The sequence below is a fragment of the Scatophagus argus genome, chromosome 11 (assembly GCF_020382885.2).
Source record: "Scatophagus argus isolate fScaArg1 chromosome 11, fScaArg1.pri, whole genome shotgun sequence".
In the NCBI taxonomy this organism is placed as follows: Eukaryota; Metazoa; Chordata; class Actinopteri; family Scatophagidae; genus Scatophagus; species Scatophagus argus.
The window spans coordinates 9,071,904-9,098,523 of record NC_058503.1 but is presented as its reverse complement, the minus strand read 5'-3'; the positions used below and the strand labels follow the sequence as shown (position 1 = coordinate 9,098,523).

The following is a 26,620-nucleotide window of genomic DNA, read 5'->3' as shown; positions in this document are numbered from 1 at the left end:
TTCTTATGACAAATTGACTAAGAGTTTTGTCAATGTTTGTGCTGTTTGTGGTGTTGCAAGAAACATATTAATGTACTGAAATTTGATTTTTGGTCTGTTTTCCTTTAAGGCCAGTTTGTAACCTTGTGAATAAGATTGGTTTCCCACACACTTAGGTTGTGGTATTTTTCTGAAGATTTTCCCAGCTCAAGTGACAAGCATTAGACAGACTTCCACAAAGTAGCTTAAAATGTGGACTGACATGAATGCACCATTCATCAGCAGAGCTGAGATTATTTTCACTGATTACTATTTTTAGGAATGAGAAACTGTTAAGTATATATACATATATAGCTATTAAGCGTTCTGAACTTTTGCTTTCACTGCTTTTTTCTGTGCTTATTCTTTGACTAGATATACTGATTTGGATAACTCTTAGCAATGTTAGACCATTTTATTTATGCTGAGTTCTCTTGCAATTGTAAAGATAAAATATAAACGGTGTCTTTATGGAAAGGGTGGTGTAACTCAAGTGTAGGAGTGTGCCACAAAGGAGCACAATTTGTGAAGCCAACTGATAAAATTAGAAATCTTGTCATCAGTTAATCATTTATACCATTCATCAAGCAAAAGTAGGTCTCCCAAGCATTCCTTGGTCCAAGTATGTTCTGGCTTTCATTTTTATTTATTTTTTGTAGCTGCTCTTGTTATCAAATTATATTGATGCTTATGTTATCAGGGACCACAAAGGACTGTAAAATGGAGTTACCAAGATCTACTGTAAATTAGCTGAGTAGCAGACAGTCCTCACTGTTCTCAATGCTGCCCTAATTACCCTCAGCACCTTTGGGAATTTTTGATCACAGTGCATGTTTTTGTTTTCCCTGTCACGCCTCTCCTTTCCTGTTGTTTTTACAGCTTTTCAGAAGACTTTCCAGCATTGCTGGAGTAAAAAAGTGGGCCCAAAGCTTCACTCACATTTGAGTATTGTGAGTGTTACTCCCTTTCTGCAGGTTTTCTTCACTGTATTCCTCTTTCTTCCCAACAGGTACTACGCAGTGCTTTACCCAATGATCTACCCCATGAAGATCACAGGAAACCGGGCGGTTGTTGTCATCTCCTATGTGTGGTTACACTCCCTGGTAGGCTGTCTGCCTCCCCTGTTCGGCTGGTCCTCCTTCGAGTTCGACTGCTTCAAGTGGACCTGTGTTGCGTCCTGGCACAGAGAGTTGAGCTACACAGCCTTCTGGGTCACCTGGTGCACCCTTCCCCCCTTCTTCATCATGCTGGCCTGTTATGGTGTAATTTTCCGTGTTGCCCGCATGAAAGCTCGTAAAGTACACTGTGGGACAGTTGTTGTGGGCCAGGACGATTCCACTGCAGTTCAGAGGAACGGCCGTAAAAACTCAAGCACCTCAACGTCCTCTAATGGAAGCCGACGAAGTCTTGTGTATGCGGGGAGTCAGTGTAAGGCCTTTGTCACCATCTTAGTGGTGATCGGCACCTTCCTCGTGACCTGGGGTCCGTATGTCGGGGTGGTCTGCACTGAGGCTTTGTGGGGACAAGGCAGTGTGTCTCAGGGACTGGAGACTTTGGTGGCGTGGCTGTCTTTCTGCAGCGCAGTGTGCCACCCGCTCATTTATGGTTTGTGGAACAAAACAGTGAGGAAAGAGCTTCTGGGGATGTGTTTTGGAGATCGCTACTACAGAGAGTCGTTCGCCACGCGGCAACGGACGTCCCGTCTCTTCAGCATCTCCAACAGAATCACAGGTGGGAGAGCAGTAGTGACTCAGGTTGTCATGCAGATCAGTTCAAAGGGATGTTGCAATCATTCTGCATAGGGACTAATGACTTACTTATATGATGATACCAAGAGGTGTTTACACATGCAAGAAATTTCATAGAAGAAGCTCTAATTTCTAGTGGCTCTCAGTGTACTTCTACACTATGCCCAGAGGAATGTTTAGGAAGATACACAGAGACACACAGACCAAACAAGCCTCAATAAAGATGAGCGTAAACATAAACATACAACTATTATCTACAAGCGGATAGGCACCACAGGTACAGGTTAAATTGTTTCTGTTAACAGAGACAATAGTGCAAGGGCGGTTGTGAATGCAAAGAATGCTGGAAAATATTAAATTAGTCGTGTAATTAGACACATTCATACAGAGGGGGTTTATGTACAACCTGTTTAGCCAAGTTCTGTGCATTTGTGTTTTCATGTGCTGTATGGTGCTGTTTGATGAGAACTTGCTTGTGTTTTTTCAGACTTGGGTATGTCCCCACACCTGACAGCCATGCTGGCTGGTGGAGGACATCTGCTGGCCCCAGGGAGCAGCACAGGGGACACTGGCTTCAGTTTCACTCAGGACTCATGTAAGTTGCACACAGGAAGCATCTCGAATGGGAAAAGCACTTCATTTGTGTGTCTCAAATCCATTATATGTACATACATATCTATCTCTCTCTCTATCTTTGGTCTCACTCAGTGTCCCACAGCACAGTTGTTTTTTACCCTGATAATACCGTAATAAGACAAATAGCAAGTACAGGTACCTCAAATGTGTGCTTAGGTGTGTTTCAGTGGTTATGGACCTCCTACAGTATCAGCCCTGTAAAAACTGTATCCGTCGAGTCCTATGTGCAGAAATTAGTGTAAACTTCACTTTTAGAGTGTAAACACACTGCATGCTCAAAATCTGCAGACCATTAGTTTATAATATGGATTTGAGACACAGCTACTCTCTACGTGTTGAGTCAGAAACACATCTGGATCTGCTGAACGCTTTCTGTCTGGTAGTGCATGTAATACTACCAAATCCTTTACATTCAACAACAGGTACCAGGGCTGGAAAGAAAACACTAAAGGTTTAGAAGTAGTGTCCAGTGGCTGTTTAAAAAAAAAAAAACAAAAAAACTAGCCTGTTGATCTTATATGGATATAAAAATGGAGATAAAGTGACTCATGACACATGTAAACATGAGGTTTCCAATGGCTGGCAGATGGTCTTACTAACACTATTGCATCATACTCCCACAGCTTTGAAACAGTCAGCCTCACATTCCTGTTTCACAGCTCATGTTTTCAGTTCAGGATGTCATCGGTCGGGCAAGTATCGTCATGTGTAATACAAAGAAGAACTCGCCTGTGTCCTTTTGTTAAAATGGTTTCTATTTTTACATCCCAAGTTCCCTGTAAATTACTGCTCTCAAATAACCAGCCGCTTTGTCCCTGTAATGTTGTCCACGCAGGCACAGACGTGATGTTGCTGGATAACTTCTCCACAGATGGCTCCTCCCACCCACAGCCCCACAGCAATCTGTCCGGAAAGAGGAGGAGCTCGGTCACCTTTGAAGACCAGGTGGAGCATTCCAAAGGTATCTGTCGTCTCCCCACTCCACCACGGATTCAAGGGAAGGCAGTTTACTTCTTACTCACTTACAGTTTGGAAAATGACTTAGTGGTCAGCAAGCTACAAAACACCACACTAAAACATCGCACATTTGTTTACTGTAATACTGTGTTTTTTGGACAGCCCACACAAGTGATATATTATCTGCTATACTATTATCTGATATACTATCTTTTTTTCTCCTCAGCTGAAAACACCAGCGCATCCTTGGTTCAAGTCCACGCAGAGGTACACAAATCTCTCGACACATTTGCCTCCTGTCTGGCGAAGGCTATAGAGAGTGACGCTAAGCTCACTCTGTTTGGGGAGGAGCTGGCTCTGCCTGGGGGACTGTTTACCACCAGGGTAGCACCGAGACCCAGATACCTGGACGGTCAGAGACTTAGGCTAGAAAGTATTGATGAAGGGATTGTTAAAGACGACAGAGATGAAGAAGAGCAGGATGTGGAGGAAAAACCAGCCTGACCCCAGCTGGTCTGAACATGCTTATGGACCATACTCGGTTTATTAGTGAACCACAAGGGTTTTACACTCCAAACACTACTATCTGTGACCATTCAGAGTGGTGCTTGTCCTGCTCTGTGGTGCCGCTTATGAAGTCTTATCTCTCTGCACATGGCTACTCCGTACTTGAAATTATTAAGAAAGAGACAAAGTCACATTGTTCATTCCACTGTGTTGGGCTGAGTGCACACCAACAGTGTCTTTGCAAGCTTTTGTGTGTATCATTATAATCAAACAGGAAGCCTTAACTACTGTAGCCTCAATGATCTAATTGTTGTAGTATTTTGATTATTACTATATATTCTTGTGTTCTCAGATTTTACAATTACATGTGCCTCATTAGGGCTGCAGAGTATTCAAGAAAGAGAATCATTTCTGTCTTTCAAAAGACTCATAACACTGTTATCCAAACACCAAAACAAACAAGTTGGTTCACATACACTGGTGTTTCCTCTCATTGTACCTGATTAGATGGACCTCTTAACCATGTGGGTGGGCTGGCTGATGCTCTGTTAGCTTTGTTGGAGGGTGATGACCTGCAGCTCCACCCACCCTCAACTTGATGCTACAGTCACATCTTATTGGTTGGATGATGACTGATGATTGACAGTACTGCACCGTATCCATTGGGTCCATTGAGACTGGGTCTTAATTATCTTGGATGGCAGACTTTGGTGATTGTCAGTGGTCATCAGGCATCAGTGCTTGTCCGTTTCCCGTCACTTCTGTGACATTACGTGCCCAGTGTGATTTCAGGAAAATCTCAGTTTCTCAGTCATGATTATCACTTCGCTAATTACAATAACTTTAATATGCCATGAACGCATCACAAGTAGAGGTCTAATCAGCCAGAATCTCTGAAAATGTGCAGGTTCTTTAATGTAACACAACAGAGATGTTATAACAGATGTAAGTGCTACGAGCCCTTTGGGTGAGAAAAATCACTTTTTTTTGTTCTTGGAATTTATTTTTTTCACAGGAATCCCTTTGACATGTCATAGTGAAAAAAATACAGAGTAAATAACACGAGTGATGGCTGAATTCTGTTTATGAATTCGCTAACCATGACCCTGAATAGGAAGTAATGAGTATAAAAGGAAATTCTGTAATACATCATGAGAAAATCTCAAAATGATTATAGTCATACAGACTATATGTATATGTATTGCCCAGCCATTTGAACAGAATCTGTTGGCCAACATTTGTAGTTCTGATAAGGTACTTGCAGTGTATTATGGTCTTATTGTGTATTAGAAGCAAGGAATGGATTGATATTTCATGCTTATCTGCTTGCACTTGAACATGCAGTGTGTACTTGTTGTCATAGAAACCACTCTCACTGTATAAAATGGGTAAATGAGTAAATGAAGCTCGGAATTAGTCTGTTAGACTATTTCATTACAAGGACTCTCATTTCATAATGTTGTGCACATACTGAACAAAGCAGAGCCACCATGTCAGAAACAAACGACTTCATGTTGTTAGATCAGTAACTGAGAGTCAGCTGAAAGAAAAAGAGATTGTGTTTGCGTTTGGTGTTGAATTGGAGGACGAGTTTTTATCCGTGGGGTAACGTGGTCGATATGTACAAAACTGTGTCTTAGTAAATATTCATTGGTACATGTGGTTTACCTCAGTTTATACTACACTCCATCGATCCCTGTACTATTACACAAGTAACTCAGAGGATGTTTGTAATAAGTAGAGCACACTCCTGGTGCTTCAGTCTTACCTCGTATCTTCATATTATGTTTGAACGGTACTACTTTTATAAGTATACACCTGAGATGTGATTTGATTTTCACTATACAGTAAGTATTAAAACAAATATTTGCATTAAAGTTTTGTATCAAGATTCTTTTATTAAAACTTTTTACATAAACATTTCTGAACCATTTTTTTTTATTTATTTTTTCTTTTTCTTTGTACGTCATGATTCTGTGAGTGGAGGTTAAGCAGTACCATGTTAGTGTCTTTACTTTGGCTAATAAAACAAGTGGAGCTGTTCCTGTTGCACTTTGTATTTGACAAGCTTCTTGTGTGTTACCATTTTATTCAGATCAAGTCCAATGGCCAGTAATGTTTGAAAAATCAAGGTTTTGTGACAATAGTTACCACTGTTTTAAAGGGGAAATCTACCAGTTTTACTCATTGAAGTCTAGCATAGCCCACACCAATCTCAGACCTGAATGGCTGACTTGCATTGTGGGTAATGTAGGCACCAGGTTTTAACAAGGAAAAAGAAAGCATGGAATAAAAAAAGACAATATCTCTGGTTTGGCTGCATCGATTGTGATCTTTCTCATGAACTGTTCGTTGTCTGTTATAGTGCTAAATCAGTGAAACACTGTAGTTTTTTTAAAGTATTTCATGAGTCCTTAAAGACATCAGGATGAAAAGGTATCTGCTGTACAATTTAAAAAAAAAAAGACATTAATCTGTTTCTATTCTCTTTACTAGTCCAAACAAATATGGCAGCCAAAAAAGACATAACTCATTTCCTCTATACCAACATACAATCTGATATAATGTAAACCAAACTAAGAATTTTACAGTTAGATATGTAGTTTGTTTTTTTCATCTAGATGCAGTAAGTGTATTTTTCCAGAGGTTATTGGTTGTTTTCTTGGGAAAACAGATTCTCGGCTCTGTGACTCAAGAGCTGATCCTAATCATTAGCTCCAACATCTGCAACAGCCCTGCCTCCATAAGATCAAACATGGTGAAAGATCTCTCATGTCCGTCTTACAGCGAGCAAAACCTGTTTCCATGACTTAAAAAAACTATAAACCTGTCCATTATATTTTATAAATGAATACAATGATCTGAGCTTTAGAAATCTGCCATTATACTACATGTGATCACCTCAGTCAGCCCACATCTGCAGTGCGTTTAAGTCAGGAGCAGACAGGAACTCGGTTTCAACTAAACTACAGGTGCAGCTGCTGAGGCCACAGCTATTGGGTTTAAGAAAACATCTGACTTTGTTTCAGACAACACAGCTTGTCTTAAGCTAAGCTAATGACAGAGTAACTTCTGCTTCGACCTTTGTATCTAAAGACGGATGCTGTCCGTTTCTGCAGAATGATGGATTGTCTCTATTGTCTAGAGTTAACTGTGTGCAAAGTAGATTGTTGTTGCGACTTTCAATTCGGTTTGCTTGTTGCACAGTCGGCTTAAGCGTTCACCTTCCAGAACCCAGTGCAGACATGTTTATTTCTGCCAAATTCTGTAAAAGATTATAATTTATTGACACATCCCTTTGGGGAGAAGAAACACCGTTTTGTTTCTTCTTCTTCTTCTTCTACAACATAGTTAAAGCATTCTCGAGGTACATTTTACTTGAAATCCTCGTTTTCTATGCGTCACTGCCGGAGCAGCACATCAACATTTCTTAGCTTTGTGCTACAAAGTCAAAATGTCACACATTAACACTGATGAAAGTTCACTTTCTCCTAACAAAATAATATTGCACTTAACATCCTTGCACACCAGCCGCCATTAGTTCACACTTAATAAATGTATTTATACTGACGTCCTTGTCTTTTGCATTCACACAGATGTAGTTTATCCTCATACAGAAACATCAGTAAGAAAGTCATTTTAAAAAAAACACAGGGGGGCTAGAAATTACACTGGTTTTCAAAAGGGAGTATTCTACACTATACTTGTACAAATCTCTGGTGTTTTTCCAAGTGCTATACAGCAAAAAGAACTAGCGTCTTCTTTGACATAAAAAGCCAGTAGGCTACTGCTCGTCTTCATTTTCCTGGCCTGAGCCTTCGGAGCGATCCCCTTCTAGGCGATCTGCAAGGAGGAAAAGGAAAAGATAAAATACATCAGGAATAATGAATAAAACAAGAAAGTTAAGACAAAGTCCTGGAAAAAAAGACAGCAAGTAAATAGCATCTGTACATGGGCACTGACGGGCACAAATATTCACAGTTTAACTGAACACTGGAGAGTCTCGTGTGTGTACCTGATCTGATGTGATTAAGGGAGGCCAACATTCGGAGCATGAAAGAGGCTGGGACTGTGATTGTGTTCCTCGTTTCCTCTAGCATCAGCTCGTTCCGAGTTATTACCTTGAAAGACGGGCAGAAGAAAGGTGTGAGGAAGAAAACGAGAAGGAAATGGAATTTAACATAAAATAGGAAGACGGGGCTCTTCCTATTTTTGTACTCTTTCGTATTTTTTGTACTTGTTTTCGCACTCTGCAAAGACAAGCTATATATATTTCCATTGCCCCTTGTAACACACTGGAGAAGCTTCATGTGATCGTTTTGGTTGTTGTGCTGTGTGGTATCTTGAAAATGCCGGACTCTCAAATAAAAGAATCCATCGCTGGATTGATTTCACTGATCTCATACCTCACTAGCGAGTACTCTGTTGAAAGATGGCGACTCTTCCAGCGGTGACCAAATCTTGATATCATAGTCTATCCCTGAAGAAGCCAGGACTGAGACAGACCAGAACATGAACACAATGTTAACATGCATGTCATAATGTCGTCTCGGAGCAGAGGATGCTCTGAGGTGCAGAGTGACCGTGGACTGGGACTCACTGGGGTCGTAGGGGTGCGGCTGCAGGCAGTTAACCACGTGGTTGTCGGCTTCGAGCAGCATGAGGTGCTCTGCCGTGTGTCTGTCCCAGATGAAGATGTGGCCGCAATCTGAACCGCTCATCACAAAATTGTTACCCCAAAAACAGGACTCCTTTATCTACACAAAAAAGAAATAAAAAAACTGCACTGCTGACCGTTCAAGGCATCTGACACAATCTAATTTTAACCACTCTCGTATCTGTGTGTGAAGAACAGACCTGGAGTCCAGAAATGATTAGATTAGCATGAAGACTAGAAACCGGGAGAAACAGCTAACCTAGTTCTGTCCTAAATCCAGAAATACACCTCATCAACTTTGTTCTCAGTAACTGTTTGTTTGATCCAGGCTCAAACAGAGACGTACAACCAACTGTTTGTAGTTACACGGTGGAACTACTTCTTGACAAACAGCGGTTTATCCATCCGCCCAAAGATCTTCTGTCCACCTTCTCTAACTGAAGCAGTCAAGTTAGCACAGCTTTTATTATCTTTATATAGATATAATTATCAAGTCACTACACCCAACTTTTGTATGTCAAAAAGTAGTTCCAGCAACTATTTTTGCCCAAAATTATAACCTGTCATTATATTTTGCTATTTATAATTATAATAATAATTTATAATTATTGAGATTTAGAGCTTATTTGTTGGAGATTTTTTTTTGAACTATTATTCATGTCTTTATACTAAGCAAACATAAGCTAAGCTAAGTTAAGCTAACTGCCTCCTGGCTCTCCTCTCGTGAGTTCTCTTAACTCTACACGGATATGATGTAAATGGCGAGAGATGTACCATGGTCCTGGAATTGCGGTGGCCTTTATAGACCATTTTCACTGAGGGTCTCCTGATATTCTGGGTTTCGCTCTCCTCCATCTCCCTTCTCTCTTTCCTCCTGCGAAACAGCTCCTGGATACGAGCGGCTGCCGATCGTCTGTGAAACACAAGAAAATCGTTACAAGTCATGATGAATCACACAAATGAAAAAAAGGCACACAAAGCCATGCTGTCACTGATGCTCATGAATCCCATGCTTCGAATCTTTGAGTGAAATTTATATGCTGGTATAATCTGTTCATCCAATAACAAGCTTTGAAAGCAGCCACGTTCAAAGCAAAACACCTGCTTGCTCCACCATAACTGAATTATGCCCTTAATGTTGTTATGGAAAGATGTGTCCATTAACTACAGCAGTGCCACTAAATTAAAGCTGACTCAGACTGGTTCATGGAGGACACTGGCTGGAAATAAACAAAAAAAAACAAACAAAAAAAAAGACGTCTTGAAAGACGTCCTACTGGGGAAATCAACTTTTTCTGCTCGTTTCCACCAGGATGTCATGCATGCATTCTTTGTTTCATTCTTCAAAACCTTCAAATGCTGCTGCTGTGCTGCTCCTCACACCACTTGTGGAGTCAGTAGAACTTGCATGCACATCCCTTTAACTCTACGGTCAGCCGTGTGTTTATTAGTTTATTTGTGAGTGAAATGATCAAACCAAGACGAAAACCATTATATTCATTCTACAGACGACTTGATGTGCTGTTCGGGTGTCACACACCTGACGGGTTAGATGCTTTAAGTTGCCAATGCAAAAAAGGTTACCTGATCATCCTATCTCCTACTGCAGATCCTCGGGAATTAAATCTATATTTGTAGTAAGACAGTCAATGGCAATGTGCAACAAAGAAATCCTTTAAAAAGAGATATTAAACAAGAGCAATATCTTGAAGGAAGACGTGCTGTCTAACGCACCTCTGTCCCTGTCCTCTGAACCTCGTCGGTGGGATGAGAATGGGATCGTCATCGCTGTCGTCAGAGTCCTGGTTGCCCCGTGCATGCTGACTCTGTCCCTCCTCTCCCTCCTCCGCTGTGGGCTCCGCCCTCCGGCAGTCTCCTGACGTGTCCTCCATACCCTCAGGCTGACTCCTCTCTAGTGGTGGAGAACCCAGGGCGCCCCGGTCAGAGGAGCCCTCCGCCGGGGCCTGAGCTGACGAGCTGCTCAGGGCGCCAGAGCAGGAGGCGTCACACGGTGCCTCTGTGGAGGCGGTGGACAAACTCTGCTGCCCCGAGGAGTCACAGGGGGCTGAGGGGAAACACATGTAGGACTACTTTCACATGCACTCTTGTGCGATTGGTTTTGCAGCATGCAAGTGAGCTGTGTGTCTAAATGGTTGTAGTTTATTTATTGATTAAAGTGTAGCAGAGTACATGTTTTTTTCTACATGTGCTTATGAAGCCTGTACAATTTCCTCTTAAAAGAGAAACAATAAAAGCAACCTTGAACTGGAGGACCAAGTACCAAATCATTAAGTTGCTATTTAAATCTGATTTGGTCTGAAATGTTCATGATGCTGCAGGACTCACTTTGCTCTGACAGTGAACTGTGTGTCGACAGACTCTCTCTGCTCTGCGCAGTCACTGCCTCCGATGCTTTGGGGCCTCCACTGTGCATAGAACTGGATGTGTTACTGCTCCTGTGCAGGCAGATAAAACAGGCTCTCACAGGGTTTGGCTACATTTGTTTTACAGTCGACGCTGATGGTGTGTCTGCATCTACTTTTGTGTCAATCTTCAGAGAAATTCAGAGGGCCAACACTTTGGAACTCAAGGATACACAACAACCTTGTATTTAATTTGCAAGAGGTACTGAATCATTTTACTTTTTTTTGTGATTGACTATCTGAGTTTTAGGCAGCCTAGAGGATCCATTATCACCTGCTTCTGGTATAAATGGTTACTATGGAAAAACAAAGTTGGCAATTGTGCAGAGATAATTAATTAACATATTCAAACTGGCCTCAGGCAATCACTCACCACTCATCAGTGAAGTCCAGCTTGATGGTGCTGGTAGTGGTCCCCTCTGAGCTGTAGTGCAGGCTGAGGACTGGCTCTGCTGTACTGGGTCGACTGGTGCTGGTTGTGGTGGAGGTGGTGGGAGCACTGCTGCTGACTGGTACAGAAGAAGGTTGATCAGGAGGTGAACCTGCAGCTTCTGCTGCACCTGAGAAGGGACAGTAAGACAGGCAAATCTATCAAGAATGATTTATTGACTTAAAAAAAAAAAAGCTTAATTCAGTAATGTCGATAAAAGGCTTTAGCTGAAAATGTTTTTTCTATTTTTCAAAGCTTAAAAGCACACTGGAAGCATGAAACTTCCTGTTGCATCACTTCCCATTGATTAACAGCAGAAATGAAAACATACAGCGAACACTGGCAGAGAAGACACTCTGTAACAAACTACCAGCAACCACAGCAACAACACAGAAACACACCAAGACACAATAAACACGAGGCAAAGACCCTCAAGGATCATAACTGGTTTAAATTAGACTTGCCAGATGTTAGTTAGTAAGTGTTACCTTTTAAACAAAATAGTACACAATGGAGATTGATGACAGTGACATTTGTGAATTATCAAGAGTAAAAGAGTAATATTGTATTAGGCTTTGGGAAAACAAAGCAAATTTCTCTTCACCCAGGTTGCATTGATGACTAATTAATTAGTCCATTAACAGGACAATAATCATCAACTAGTTTCATAATTGATTAATCCTATCAGCAGAAAATCAAATATGTTTCTGGACAGATAATGTGAATGATGGGATAGTAAAGCAGTGAGAGAAATAAATAGCACAGAAACAATGGAAGACACGACGGACTGTGCAGAGATATGACAGGAAGTGTTTATGAGGGAGGGTGAAGAAGTCAAAGTGAGCGGCAGGGTGGGGGGGGAGAGGACGCACCCTGCTGTTCATCAAGAGTCATGGATCCCAGCTGTTTGTTTACCACAGACGAAGGGGAATCTGGAACACAAATGACACTGACTAAACATCGGACACAGAGGTCAAGCCTGAGGGCTCACACAGTCAAGGCGCACAAGGGTCAAAAATTTCATGTTACCAAACAATGCAAAATGAGTTTAGTGAGTCTGAACGAAAACAAGAACACACATGCTCGCTACACATCCTGCTTATCCAGCTCAAATGTCTGTCTGTCTGTCCTTCGACTTTCTCGACAAACGTTCATTTGATCCACATCACACTTGACAGGTGAATTGCCGAGGACCCAAGGAAGTACAGTGTCGAGTGTGAAGTGGCTTGGATGAGCGGTTCTCGAGAAAGCACAGAAACGTGGCCCTGCAGAGCCCCCCGCAGTTTCGGACATGCTGCACCTCTAAAACTGTGGGTCTACATTAAGTTAAGTCAACTGATCATTACGCATCGTCAAAATCGGGCAAGCAACCACATGAGCCATGAGGTTGTCAGAGCAGAGTTTCATATTTGCTGGTGCCACTCCAACAAGAGTTTGCAGGTGAAAACTCAAGCAACAAGTGTTGGAGTGATGGAGTGAGAGCGTTAGTGAGGGGGGAAAGCGTCACGGTGACAGCTCTAGGGGTTAGTAAGCACAAGGCACATTACTAGGGAAAGGGAAGAGGGGCAATGTGGCATTAGTAGTCAGTTCGAACAAGACTGGGTCGTTCTGGAGCCTAACTGTCTTTTCAAACAGACATGTCTGCCTTTCCTACATCGAGGGAAGGGGTAAGATGGCAGGGGAGGGGGCCCAGGCAGACAGCCCGTATGGAGAAGGTGCTGCAGGGGCAGGGAGCTCGGAGGGGAGGGTAACCTGTATGGGGCTGTGTCTCGGCAGCAGCGGCAGCAGTAGCAGCTCTTTGTGAGTGTCTCTCAGGTTCTGCAGAAGAAGAAGAAGAAGAGGCCGCTCGCTGACCCCGTCCAGGTGGGTCGGCCAGCCGAAGTAACCTCTGCAAACGCCTACACACTAAACTTATGGGCAGCCGATGTGGACCGTACTCTGACAAAGAGGCAGAGGAAGAGAGGTAGAGTGAATGCATGATCAGAGGATTGAGGGGAGGATGTCAGAAGAGGAGGGTCAGGAATAGAAAGTCAGGCATATAAACAAGGAGGAGGACAACTGGATGCTGAGGGGAAAGAGAGTGAAGTGAGGCTGCTGCTTGAGTGGAGTGGCTCCAACAAACACACAAACACACACTAACATACACTGACTTGACCTAAGGATACCCACTCTCTGTACTGAAAAGTGAAATGTGAAGTTCTGCTTGTGGCTTGCGTGTGTGTTTTACTCTTACCTGAAAGTGCAGGTTCTGACGTGGGTGTGGACGTGGGGGCGCCGATTGTGTCGGTCTGACTCCTCTGCTCTGAGTCAGGTGAGGAGGTGATGGGGGAGGAGAAGGAAGGTGCTGAACTCTCCACAGATGAGGAGCTGGAAGGAGGAGGTGCTGTGACTGTTGATGACAACCCTGAGGAGGAGGAGGAGGGAGTAGATGTAGGGATGGCGGCGGCCGCAGCAGCAGCAGCAGCAGCAGCAGCATCAGGTTGTACCTCTGGGACATCGGTACCCACGGGCCTCTCGTGGAGGCTGGACTCCTGGCTGGAGCCTCCTGTAGGGGCAGCTGGAGTACTTGATGCCCCCTCTGGACGGACAGCTGTTCCTGAAACAAGAAAATAAACGGATGTTTACAGTTTCCAGGGCTGCTGTGGGTTTTCACTTGAGATGGTGCATGGTAAAATATGATTAATTTCTGGGCAGTATCCCTGCAGACACATGCATGTAAACAAGAAGAAGAAGGACCACCTCAGGTTTGTGGATCCATAGATGACCACCTGCCTTTATCTCCTCTATGAATACCTGGTGCACTAGCTTTTAAATGCACACGGGGATTATTAAAAAACTGCTAACAGCCAAAAATTATTATAAATAATTACACAGTAAATGCACTCCTGTAATTTCTTTTTCAAGGTTAATAGAGGTTTTTGCCACACAGTGAAAATTTATGTTTGCATTTTGACATCACACCTTTTCATGGATTTAATCTTTAATTCTTGGTTAATTTTCAATGTATAGGTAAAAATACGTGGTATGAGTCAATGCCACATGCCACAATAGTTATAAAATATTCAATGCCTCTTCCTAGATGGGCTTTGAAAATACACCAAACTCAACAACAAAATAACCAAAAAACAGTACAAAAAAAACCCAAATAATTAACAGTGAGATAACAAAATTACCAACATAAATATAAAAAAAGTGTAAAAAAAGTGGCTGATTTGTGGCTGAGTGTTGACGCTTCACCTCTGGGTCGTGTCTGAGGCCGATTTCCCCTGTTGCTGCTCTGAGCTTCGCTGGCCTCCTCAAACCAGCGGGACAACATGTCCGACATTCTCTGCATCAGAGACACATTTGGGCTCTGCTCTCCTAAAAGAGCACAGGAGGAAAATGTTCACAGGTTCATCGCTGCTTCCTACAACACTGAATGTGTTAATAGAAACATGACAAAGGGGAATATGTTGGGACAATGTGTGAATATCTGTCACGACATCATCATCATCACACCACGTCCTGTTCACAAGCCAGTTCGTAAAACAGGCTCCTATGAGATTCAAATAACGTAGAGTTTGGCAGTGGTGAGTTTGACACTTTAAGGTTGGAGGGTCAGTTGTAACTGTAAACTCAAACTAGACCATTCAGGGATACTTTGATTTATTTATTTTTTACACAACAATCACGGCAGTCACATTAAATGTTAAATGTGAGGCGAAGAGATATTTCATGCTGAGATTTTACAACCTGGCAAAATGACAAAACACAAATAAAAATCTAAGTGGTAAAAAAATGAATTAGCAGGATGGATTCAGTGTGGGGGCCCTTAGGTTGGACACGTAACTCGAGTCCTCTGCGTGAAACTACATGAGCAGGAGCACAGAGATGTCAGCTGCAGTACCGTCTGCTCTGATCTTACCATCTCTCTCCCTCTCGCTCTCAGGACGAGCTCGAGGTCCAGTGTCAGACCAGTCACCTCGTAGTCGGAGACGCTTCACCGGAGGCTGCCTCAGCTGTGGACACACACACACACAGAAAGATTAGCAGATTGTCAGTCAAAGCATGGTCAAAAATAGCTCCGCTGTCAAAGCAAAACGCTGCTCGTCCCCATCAGTGTCCTCTTTAAAAGTACCCCCCCCCCGCCAGCCTCCCTACTGGCTGCAGGACTGAGGTTGCCTTCACTTTCCTGTCCCCTGGCACTCTCTACACAGCAGCAGGCTGAGAGCCAGAAATAGAAAAAGGGGGTCTTAGTGCAGGGACTATCAACTGCTAAGCTTGGGAAATATCATCAGGTCTGGATATGGGATGGAGGTGATGAAAAGGAGCAAAGGCTGAAAGATAGCAGAGAGAAAAAGGCCCTGAACAAATGAGGTTACAGGTGGAGGAAAATTAGACGGGGGTAATGAGCCTTTGCTTGGCTGTCCCCTCCACCCCAGTCTGAATTATTTTGGACGACAGAGGAACACTGCCTGCGTCGGCTTCTGTATTTGGAAAGGAATGTGTGCGGCGGCTGCATCTCGACACAGCTGAACTCACCACGAGTCTTTCAAACACTGGCACCATGAACCAGCACATTCAGAGACACGTGAACACCAGTGCCCACAGTAAACACTTCAGTTTATCGCAGGTCCAGTGTTCTGTTAGTTCAATTATTTTCTGCTTTTCAAACCACCACCGAAACAGATATGATGACCTCAAAACATGTATGAAAGATTATGCTTCAAAAAATATTTCAGGTTTGTCTTGAATCGATAATCCATCATGTATTTTCTTTCCCTCTTCTCTGTTCTTCTGAGTCATTAGCTCCCCTCACTGCAATGCATCAGCCAGTAAAGTTGTAGCACTGATGTCTGCGGTGCTCTCAGACAAGCGGACAGTTGAAACAGGGTTGCTTGTTGCTTGTTTGTTTACAAAAAACATTGATTTCAAGCATGAAGATTTCTGCATGAAGACTCTGCTTGGCCGTGTTATGTTTATTTCCTTTGGTATAGATTACATGCAGTACCATTTGAAGTGTGTGTTTAAAATATTACTAGATACTTCAGTTAGGGCTGAAACTGTCAAATCAACGGCTTAGCTGATCATAATATTTGTTGAGGTAGTTCACTCAAAACCACAAACCTCATAAGAGGACAGAATAGCTCGCAGAGAAGTCAGGAGATCACACAATTCAGATTAATTGTCTGGGGATCATGACTGCACAAAATTTTACTGCAAACCACTGAGCAGATAGTGAGATGCTTCAGTCTGGACCAAAGCGATGAACTAAACAACCTTCAGACTGACATTAGCATCCGTAGGGCCGCGCCACAGCTAGACCCGCTCAGTTCCTTTGAGGACTCGTGATGTGTGATGCGACGAGGGCTGCGTGATTCGAGTCACGCTGTGCTGTGCTCACCTCCTCCCTCCTCTCCTCAGACGGGCCCTTCAGCTCTCGGGCCTGGTCATCTTTGGGATCGAACAGGTAGATGTAATCGGAGGAGTAGCTGACCAGCACCTCCTGACCGTCCTCGCTGTAGCAGAGAGAGGTTACGCGACACGACTTGTTGGACAGGTGAGCCGGAACGAACCTCACACACATGCCAGTCGTCCCCCGGCCCATGTAGTTACCTGAGGAAGAGTCAGAGTGATAGTGAGAGCGTCGGCTGTGTTGACAGGATTCTTGCATGTAGTTGTGGACCTGCCCCTGGCTATTGGGTTGATATGCTGCAAAAATGCAACTCTGCATGAGCTTACAGTACCAAAAACCAAAGACAAAGTTTGAGACCAGAATTGTAGAACTTTTTTTTTGGCCTCTGAATGTGAGAACAGCAGCATCAACTGTTGCTTTTCTTCTCTTGTTAAGAGCTCTAATCGAAAACTCTACAATGAATCTGTTATTACAAATTCAATCCCATTTTCATGTACATTTCAGGTAAATGGCTATTTTTTTTTTGCATGAATTCACCTCCATTGACATAAAGATGGACAACTTGAGTGCTCCCCAAACACAAAACCTTCCATCTTTATATACACTCAATGATAAAAACCAAGAGATAAATGGTAAATGAATTAACATAGGGAATAGCCTTTGGTATCCTTTTATGTCTTACGTAAAGCACTTTAAAATGCCTTGCAGTTGAAATACAAACAAACCTGGATTAACTTAACTGACTTGAATTATCTGCTCTTTGTTTTCTATTGTTTTCACCCTTTGAGTGAAAAAGCATTTTCTATCTAAAGGTTGCTCTAAAAATAAAGCTCTTTCTTTATTCTAGATGTCAGGAGCATCTCAGGGGAAGAGCATAAAATGATGTTCATGTAAACATCTAACAACAGACAGCTCCCACAGGAGACCACACACAGCACAGAGACAAGCCCCTCAGGCCCACTTCATTACCTCCATCTGTCATTTTGACTAATTAATAACAACTGAAAGGGCAGATTACTGCTTTGTGAAGCTCTTTTTACCCCTCTCAATGACATCTGCAGTGATTTTAACTGCGTTCTTTTGCTATTCTCGAAATACAACGTCATGCATTCAAAGCTAAAACTCGATGTAAATTCACTGTGCCAGCATGGACAGAAAAACAATGGAAGCGAAGCGAACAACGTGAGCGTGTGAGACAGTTTACCTGTCGCTCTGGTGCCCAGCATGCGCCTGTCGTAGATGCGCACCGAGCTGTCAGAGCAGCCAACAGCCAGGTAGTACGGCACGAGGGGAGAAATGGATATAGAGGTCGCTGCCCTCCGACAGTTTATCAAGATGTCCTGAAATCCAAGCAAATACGATTAGATAAGGCTTAAAATGCTTAAAAAGCTTAAAAACCAGTTTTGCTGCTTCATGAGCTCTACTCTGAAGTAAGACCAACAGAGGCAGCATTTTAAGAATCATTATTACAGTAACAGATTTGAGGACAATCATGCCCCAGCTTTAACAGTCCGCCTAAGTTCAATTCAGAAAAATGATCTTAAATGAATTTCTGATTCTCCAGCTCTGCGCTTCTACTCATAACTGGTTATTAATTAAGAAAGGAAGGTGACACAGTCTGGTTAAACTACCCCGACAGTTTTATGGTCAAAGGTACTGATCTCAATCATGAAACACAAGAAGATGCAACACAAGTGAGAACAGCCACACATACACACATACACACACACACACACACACACGCACACACACACACAGAGCTCCCACTTATGGCTGCCAAGTAGTGTTTACTGAATTCCTCCAGAGACAGGAAGAGAGTAGCACTGAGAACAAATTAATACAGAATCCAATCAATGGTAAAAACATATATTGACAAAATGCACAAAAACATAACCACCCTAAACATTCGGTGCCATTAAACTTTAAATGAGACTCACATAGTAAATAATATATGCAGTACAAATGATTATGTGTGAAACATTTTAAAAACTTAAGATCAAGACCAGTAACAGAACGTTAACAACATCAGATTTTCACACATCCGCATCAGTGAGGAACTGATCCTCAATAATTAGCAAGGAAACAGATATTAGTGATACCAAGATGTCTACCCTCAGTGTATTATCAATCAGAATTTGAAAGGAGGGGAAATATAATAGCTGCCACCGTACATCTTTGCAGTCTTCCTTAGTGCAGCTTGTCTTCATGCGAAGGTCAAACCATCGCACTGTGCCGTCCTCCCCACATGACAGAAACGTGTAGGGGTCATTCGGTACTGTCATAATCTGACAACACAGCAGACAGGCTGAGGTTAGGAGGCAGAAATCGAGAGCGAAACATACGTACGCTGCGTGAAACATTTGTCTGGTTCAGTACCTCATATGCTGTTCCATAATGGCAGGTGAACTGACACTGTCTGTTGTACTCAGGACTCTTCTCGGTGTGGGTGTAGAAGATGATGCCGTCTCCGGAGCAGGAGACGATCTCCTGACCGTTGGTGTGGGGCATGAACTTAGCGCTGAAGATGTTTGCCCGATGACCTGAACGTATGGACTTCTTGACCTGAAAAATAAAACCAAAAAACATGTGATGGCTGAACGGGAGAAGCTGCTGGGAAGTAACTGACGAAGCTGCCTGAGATGTCAACAGCCTCCCAACAGGTCCCTTCTCCAACCTTAACCACATTATGCCCAAACACATCTAGCGCATATTTTTAAGCGGAAATGCAGTCCTACCTTTTTGTTGTATGGATTGCTGATAACCAAAAAGGTATCGTCTGACCCTGACAGGATATATTCACCTGTCTCATTCCACGATATAGTGTTGACCTGCAGAGACAAGAACTTTGGTTTATGTGAGGCACTGATATTTACTTTGTCATTTACATAGAACAAAGTATTAGTTGATTAATAGATTAGACAACTGACAAAAAAATGACTGACAACCATTTTGAGAACAATTTCTTAAATCATCCATCAACCAAAATGGCTGAACATTCATTGGATCCAACATCTCAGATGAGAGTTCTTGTTGATTTTCTTCATTTATTCACTGCAAATGAATTTAAAAAAAAAAAAGCAAACAAAACAAAACAATTTGAAGACGTCACACTGGGTTCTGGAAAAAATGTGAAGGGTATTTTTCACCAAACCAGTGACAGAGAGTAAACCAGTTGTTTGCAAACTGGGCGTCTGGACCTTTCTGACAGGTCACATGACATAAGACAACACAAAACGCTCCTCAGGATTACATTCGTCTTTCAGAAGTTCCTTTAATCATAACTTCATAAGTTCATAACTTCAGGCCTCTTAAACCATTTAAATCAAACAATTTGAGACAAATAAAAACAATTGAGTCATTCACAGCTCATAAACAGGCACCTTGTGACAAGGGATCACAAGTTTGTCTTCAGGGGCCACAACAAAAGGGAACCAAAGATGAATCAAAGAAAAAATCTATGATGAAACTCATCATCAGTTGTGGTCATAGCTTACATATGACAGAAAAAAACTGATCCAAAGCCATGAAAAATGGAGCACCTCCAAAGTCACTCTTTCTCTAAGTGTAGGATGTGCAGCACATTTTGTCAGCTAAAATACTGCTTTTCTTGCTAAGCAAAATTCATATTTTCTTGTCCAGTTCAACTTGCTTTCACTGAAAGGTTCATTAACATAAAACCAACTTAAAATACCACTTAAAATACAGTCACACATTCAGTTTAATTGTAATCCATCCACGAAGCTGAAGAAGAGCACAGTACAACAGTATTCATTCTGTGGATCAATATTTCATTAGCACCTGTTTGTTGCAGCTTCATTCAGTGTTTCATCATCACCTCAGCTGCAATCAGTGATATTACACATTTATAACATCCTGCAAACTGAACTCAGTATATTTTAAACTGGTTTAACAATCGATTTCTGAGAAACGGCACATCATCTGATGAAGGTTAAAACTGGATTGTGTTGTGGGTGTTAATGATCCTGTCTGCCGTCTCCCACGTGATGAAAGATTAATAGACAGGTGGTGGCAAACAGCTTCAGATGAAGAAGAGGATGAGTATCGTTAAGCCTTTGTTTTAAACATAGGTCTGAGTGTTATGGCACAGTGTAAAGGCACAACACAGTCTTCACCTTTTACAGGCAGATTTGATCAAATCTGGCGAAAGGCAGTCACATTGTTTACATTATTACTCTGTCTTTGCTGGGAATTGACTACTAATCTCTCAGTTTTTGACCAACTAACCAAGTTGGATGTTGCAAATGATTCAGATCAATTGCAACATACAACTGCTTCCTTGTTTGTACTGGTGTTGCAATGTTTTTCGCCCTTGAGCTCCAAACGATTTCTAACATCCAACAGCTGACATGTTTGGGCGCTTTGTCTTAGAGAATATTGATTAAACTGTTGATAAATAAAAAAAGACAAATGATAAATAACTACCAGAGCCCAAATTGCTTAAAAAATAACCAAAATATACAATTTTAATGGTGTGCAACAGAGCAGAAAATCCTCATTTAAGTATTTTTGTTGATCAAGAAATCGACAGTCAGCACTATTTCAATCAGTAACGTTATACACAGAATATTTTAATAAAGCACAATAAAAATGTTCCCCAGATCATCTGTGCTGCAGCAGTTGGAGTTAAGGTGAGTCAGGCAGTAAACTGAGGCTCTTCTGGGACATGCACGCTGTGGCTGTTTTCATGTTTTGGACAGACTGATGGGGCTGATAGTGTGACAGGACGTGTGACTGCTATGTCAGCTTCAGGTTTCTCAGAGGCATTAACCACCTGGCCTGAAGTCAAAGAGCGGCTGCTCTCTGCCTGACACTCGCTGACCGGGAAAACGCGGCATGATGTGTTTTCTTGTAGGACGTCACACACATTTATTTATATATTTATATTTATTTATCTTTTTTTTTTTTTATTCTTAGACATGAACTGACAGAAAGCACAAATAAATCAATGTTTGGGGCACTTACACAGCCATCATGTACGTTTAGTGTTCCTTCAAGTTTAAGCCTCTGGACAAATTCTCTTCTACCTGTTAAAAGAGAGAAAACAATTGTAAGATAATGTCAGGTTTCTTTCTTTCTTCCTTCCATCTATCGTTGCACTTTGCTTCACTCTAGTTAAGTTCAATGGGAGCTCTGTGGACTGGTATAAAATATCACACCGAACATTTCCATCCAGCATTATCGTAACATGTACTGTATTATTAATGCAGGGGAAGTTTGCCTTGCAGAGAAAGGTTCGTGCTGCTGTAAGATGGGAATATAAATTCAGGACAAGAGGTTTGGTAAGCCCACTCTTTACTTCGGTACTGGGTAACGCTAGAGCTGTGTATAGGCAAATCTGGCAATAACAATCACAATACAGGGGTTATGATTCAATATACTGTGATTTATTGTTGGACTGTAAGCAAGCTGGTGTACTCTTTATTGTGTTCTTTGCATGCTTAACTTCATTCTGTCTCAGTTTTTGTAGTAACGTTGGATTAAAAAAGTCAAAAGGCTGTAGAGAGATTAAAGTACTGTTAAACACAACACAGAGTAAACCGCATATCTTTGCATATAAACTTTTAATTCAATAGCCATATGGTATTTTTGAGAAGAGATACAGTATCACAAAAGAAAAAAAACACAGTAGTAATTAACAAAAACACAAACAAAAAAACCTAAAAAGCTGGACGTCAGATGTCAGCAACAACAGAGAAATTCTGAAATGAGTTCAGTTCATCTTTCAGCTGTATCATGAAAAAAGTGATTTTCTCACACTGAAAAAGAGGCAGTTTGTGAGTGAGCAACACTGACCCAACAGTGAAGAAAGACACCAACATTTTGATCTCTGGATCAATTCACTGACTGTAATAAAGATGGACGACATGCTACCCAAAAGTGAAGCCAAAAACATCTTGATCATTCCCTGGTGGCTGGCTTCAGGACAGGTCATAAACCCTGCCCCTTCATGCTAGCGGAGGGGGGAATAGAACAAACTATAAACTTAAAGTACACATCAAATAAATTTTTCTCAAAGATGGTTTCTGTCATTTTAAGTAGTTCTTTAGGTAGTTCAAGGGTTAATTTTTCTGATCAGATGGGTTTTACTTAGTTATTTCATGTTAAGTGAAACGTCATGATTGACAACTTGGTGTTGCCCGTGATTGGGTCGGACAGGTGTGTGGGCGGGAACTCAAACCTCTCTGGCTCCAAATGACATTGATAGTGCAAAATGGCAGTGCTCGTACCAAGGATATTTAACTTCATTTTTGTACAGTGGGAGGAAGTGGGGATTTTGAAAATTAAGATTTTCCATTTAGACAGATAAAGAGAAGAAAAACCAAAAACACTTGGTTATTCTATGATAAAATGCTGTTCACTACTTTTATGTCATGGGTTGCATGGCAAATCCCTGCTGCTACACACCAATTCTGCAAAGGTGTAAAAGGCACCGACATTCAGTTAAAATCAATTCAATATTACTGCCCAGAACAGTCAACATGGAGACTAAAAACTTTGTTTTTAAGTGTGCTGTTGACACCATTCTCCCACACAATGTAATGTGCAATGGGAAATGAAGAAGCAGCTCTTAGCTACTAAAAATGAAACAGTTCCAGGAATGACCTCAGAAAACCAAAAATCATGGACATACTACATACATACTAACCGAAAAAAAAAATAACACTAAACCTTTCTCAATGAGACCACACCATGAGAAAGGTCCATGTCAGGGACAGAATGAAACCAGCATGCAGTGAGTAGCTACTTTCCTTCATTCAATGTGTTTCTGCTTTGAAAAGGAATAATGAATTGTGTCAGAGAGCAGCTGTGAGAGCCAAGTGCAGTGAAAGAGAGCTCTGACTTGTACTGACAGGTTTCATTAGTGTTGCAGGAGTCTATTGCCTCCTCTGAAGCTCCCAATCATCTAATGCCACATATGAAAATGTTGGCCTAATAATGAGAAAATATTCCAACTTCAGTCGTGACCAGACTGCCCACATTTGTTCTTTGGTTATATAATGTGTCATGTGATGTTTGTGTAAAATGTCATTTTGACTAACAATTGCATCTCACTACGACAATAAGTAGCCTGTGTTTGGATACATGGAAATTGGGAGAATATGCTAAACACCAAAGCGGAGCCAGACATGACAGGTAATTGCATATGGCTGCTTTATTCCTAGTTTAAACATGCATCTATGTCAGCATGCTGTGTTTGAACTTCTCTCATTTTTGCTCATTAGAGTTCACCATCACCAAGTAAGACAGGATACAGTGCAATAATTAACACTTAAATCTTCAGAGAAAGCCCTGCGGTACAGACAAATTTCCTTGAAGTGTTTCTGTTGGAATTCAGACCACTACTTGTTGCCCCCCTACCCCCTTTTTTGAAGCTAAATATATCCTGACCCACACATCACCGCATGCATCCTCTCCTCATAACAGCTCTAACCATATCTCAGTCAAGCTAAATACAGCACTGACTAAACCTCTGTGGCACCTGCCTCATCTCTACAGGCTTTTAAATCTTTCATTCAAGCGCTGTCAGGTGCTGACTGTTTGACAGGCCATACTGCAGACAAGTCTTATAAACTTCTCTGTCTAGCAGTGCTGTCCTGTGCTTACACAACGCTGTTCTCTCACAACCAACACAGAGACAGACAGGAAAATGACTTCTGTCCACACGTCTCACTAATGAGTACTGTGACTGCAAGGGAACTCAGACTCAGAAGTTTTGGTCAACTTACAAAAAACACAAGGAGGATATGAAACATGAATGAAAAACAAAACTGCATGAATTCTTTTAAATCACAACTACCTTTGGACACTTCAGGAACTTCACTGACAAATGCTCTTGCGTCATTATATACTGCTTAATATTAGACTATTTATTCCACGTTTTCTTAATTGATTTTACTGCTCTCGGGTGTGATTGTAATATTGTATTATACTAGCTCACAAATCATACTACATGTAAGGCCATGGAGGACTACAATAAATACATTCGGAACAACAAACCTAACACCATCACCCAGCTGAACAAGCCCAGCGTGAAGCAGCTAGCAAAGGAAAAGCAGCTAAAGCTAGCCTGGGCTCAGTGCCAGACACAAGGAGAGAAGACCAAAGCAATTACAAGGAAAATCATAGAATTCACGGCCCTGGATGATCAGCTGTTCTCTATAGTTGAGAATCGAGACATCAGAAATCTGAGAAATTACCTCAGCCCTGGTGAATTTGGAAGCATACTGTAAAATGACATAAGTAACTGACATTTTGTTATATGAATCTGTTGCACCTGCTTTTGTTTGGTAAAGTAATAGTAAAAGTTGGGTATACAGCTCATTTTCATTTGATTGTTATTTGTAGCTCTTTACAGTTGCACGGCACTTTATTTTGAGAGGTAACTAAAGTTTAATATTTTCTTTTATTATGAAGGTAATATTTTGCACTGAAGAAAAGTTGGGTTTGTTTGTATTATTATGGCTCTTAGAAAGAAGATTGGAACGGGCAAAAATCAATATCGGCAGGTCACACTTCCAAAGAAGTTGGAAATCGAAGTAGTATTATCATGTCCAGTTTCGAAGGATTTTTCTTTTAGTAAACATGACTGTCACAGACGAAAATAATGAAAAATAATTTCGATGAGGAAGATGAATATCTCCACTTCACAGAGCACTTTTCCTTACAACCAGTCTCACTGCTTGTTTCCATGACGGAAGGGTATCCTGTATGTTGCTGAGCATAAAATCTTGAGCACTCACTCATATGGGATAATTTCCGCCTACCAATTACTGCATAACTGAAAGCTCTTTATAATGCACTAGGCCTTCATAAATACATTACATGATTGATCTATGATTGAATCTAGCGCTATACTTTGGAGTTCAGTTTCATATGTGTATATTGATGTAGCCTGAATGTGCTTGCTTTACTGTATGTTCATCATATTTGGCATAATCTTTCACACTGTGACTGCATAATAATTCCAGTATGAAATAGTGAAATCTCTGAATGTGGAGATAAATGATTTTGCGCTAGCTATTACCTCAAAAGGAACTGCACTATTCAGAAATATACACAACATGTAATCATATTTTTCTAGTGCTTCAGCTCTGAACTCCCACACTGAATGGAGAAGGGGGTTACTAAATTAAATTTACCGGCGGACACTGCTGTACTTACACTGGATGGTAGTGACTTTACAGGAACTTAGCAGCTCTTTCTGTTATTAAGTAGGTAGTCTAATGGCTTGAGGCACAGCCGTGTTAGCTCTAGCTGTCAGTGCAACTGATTCAGCACCACAGACACCGACTGCAGTAGAACTACCTGACAGATACAATGTTAAATTAACAACATTACATGTTTACTTGTTATCTCACATACGTTACTGTTAGCATTAAAGAGGCTTGTGTTCTTACCTAAATAGTTGGTCCTGATGGCGTTAGGCTCGTTGTATCCAATTAAGCGTTTATTTACATCCCAAACCAGGTTGCCAGAGTAGGACATTGTGACCATATGTGTTTTTAATTAACAATAACATTGAAACTAAGCTAACCCTTCCTTGTTCGTCTTTAATTTATCGTCGCTTCGAGTTTGCCATCAAGATCAGTCCCTGTGTGTCGGGACAGCCCTGTCGTTAGCTCGCTGCGACACTCGACGTTTGCATTGCTGGAAGTGAAATACTCGCTCCCGTCCTGTCTCTGATGTCCTCCTGAGTTTACACTGACCGAATCTCCGCTCTCAGCACTGCTAACGATCTGCACTGGTAGCCTAGCCTGGGTTATTTCTTCTAGCAGACAGCAGACAGCGGACAGCTGTGTCCACATAACGCGATAAACCACGTATTTT

General features: G+C 41.7%; 2 protein-coding genes across 5 annotated transcripts in view; one reads left to right on the top strand and one right to left on the bottom strand.

The window, feature by feature from the left end:
• gpr161a (G protein-coupled receptor 161a) overlaps positions 1-5,923 on the top strand; it is an 8,923-nt gene extending 3,000 nt beyond the window's left edge. Inside the window, exons 3-6 of the mRNA XM_046403787.1 lie at positions 1,028-1,749; positions 2,254-2,361; positions 3,238-3,363; positions 3,586-5,923. Coding sequence (XP_046259743.1) covers positions 1,028-1,749; positions 2,254-2,361; positions 3,238-3,363; positions 3,586-3,863 — 1,234 coding nt within the window. The 3' untranslated portion in view covers positions 3,864-5,923. The remainder of the gene's footprint in view (positions 1-1,027; positions 1,750-2,253; positions 2,362-3,237; positions 3,364-3,585) is intronic.
• On the bottom strand, positions 5,739-26,620 carry dcaf6 (ddb1 and cul4 associated factor 6). 4 transcript variants are annotated; one of them, XM_046403782.1, is made up of 21 exons: positions 26,191-26,620; positions 21,755-21,816; positions 19,507-19,599; positions 19,148-19,333; positions 18,943-19,056; positions 17,976-18,111; positions 16,760-16,971; positions 15,281-15,374; positions 14,614-14,736; positions 13,610-13,972; positions 13,129-13,314; positions 12,249-12,308; positions 11,320-11,506; positions 10,870-10,979; positions 10,258-10,588; positions 10,108-10,149; positions 9,298-9,436; positions 8,467-8,623; positions 8,273-8,361; positions 7,882-7,987; positions 5,739-7,709 (listed from the first exon to the last, which is right to left on the bottom strand). In XM_046403782.1, exons 1-21 carry the CDS (start codon positions 26,285-26,287, stop codon positions 7,651-7,653), a joined length of 2,946 nt encoding a protein of 981 aa, XP_046259738.1. In that variant the 5' UTR covers positions 26,288-26,620; the 3' UTR covers positions 5,739-7,650. The 4 variants fall into 4 exon arrangements, with proteins under 4 accessions (XP_046259738.1, XP_046259739.1, XP_046259741.1 ...); XM_046403783.1 differs by lacking the exon at positions 10,108-10,149; XM_046403785.1 differs by lacking the exon at positions 13,129-13,314.

What these genes read in the sequence shown, in the direction of transcription:
- dcaf6 (XM_046403782.1), bottom strand. Translation starts at nt 26,287, where the DNA reads ATGGTCACAATGTCCTACTCTGGCAACCTGGTTTGGGATGTAAATAAA. An exon ending in GAGCGAGAGGGAGAGAGATG is followed by an intron (nt 14,737 to 15,280) that starts GTAAGATCAGAG and finishes GTGCTCTTTTAG; the next exon opens with GAGAGCAGAGCCCAAATGTG. An exon ending in GTAGGAGATAGGATGATCAG is followed by an intron (nt 9,437 to 10,107) that starts GTAACCTTTTTT and finishes TGTGTTTCACAG; the next exon opens with ACGATCGGCAGCCGCTCGTA.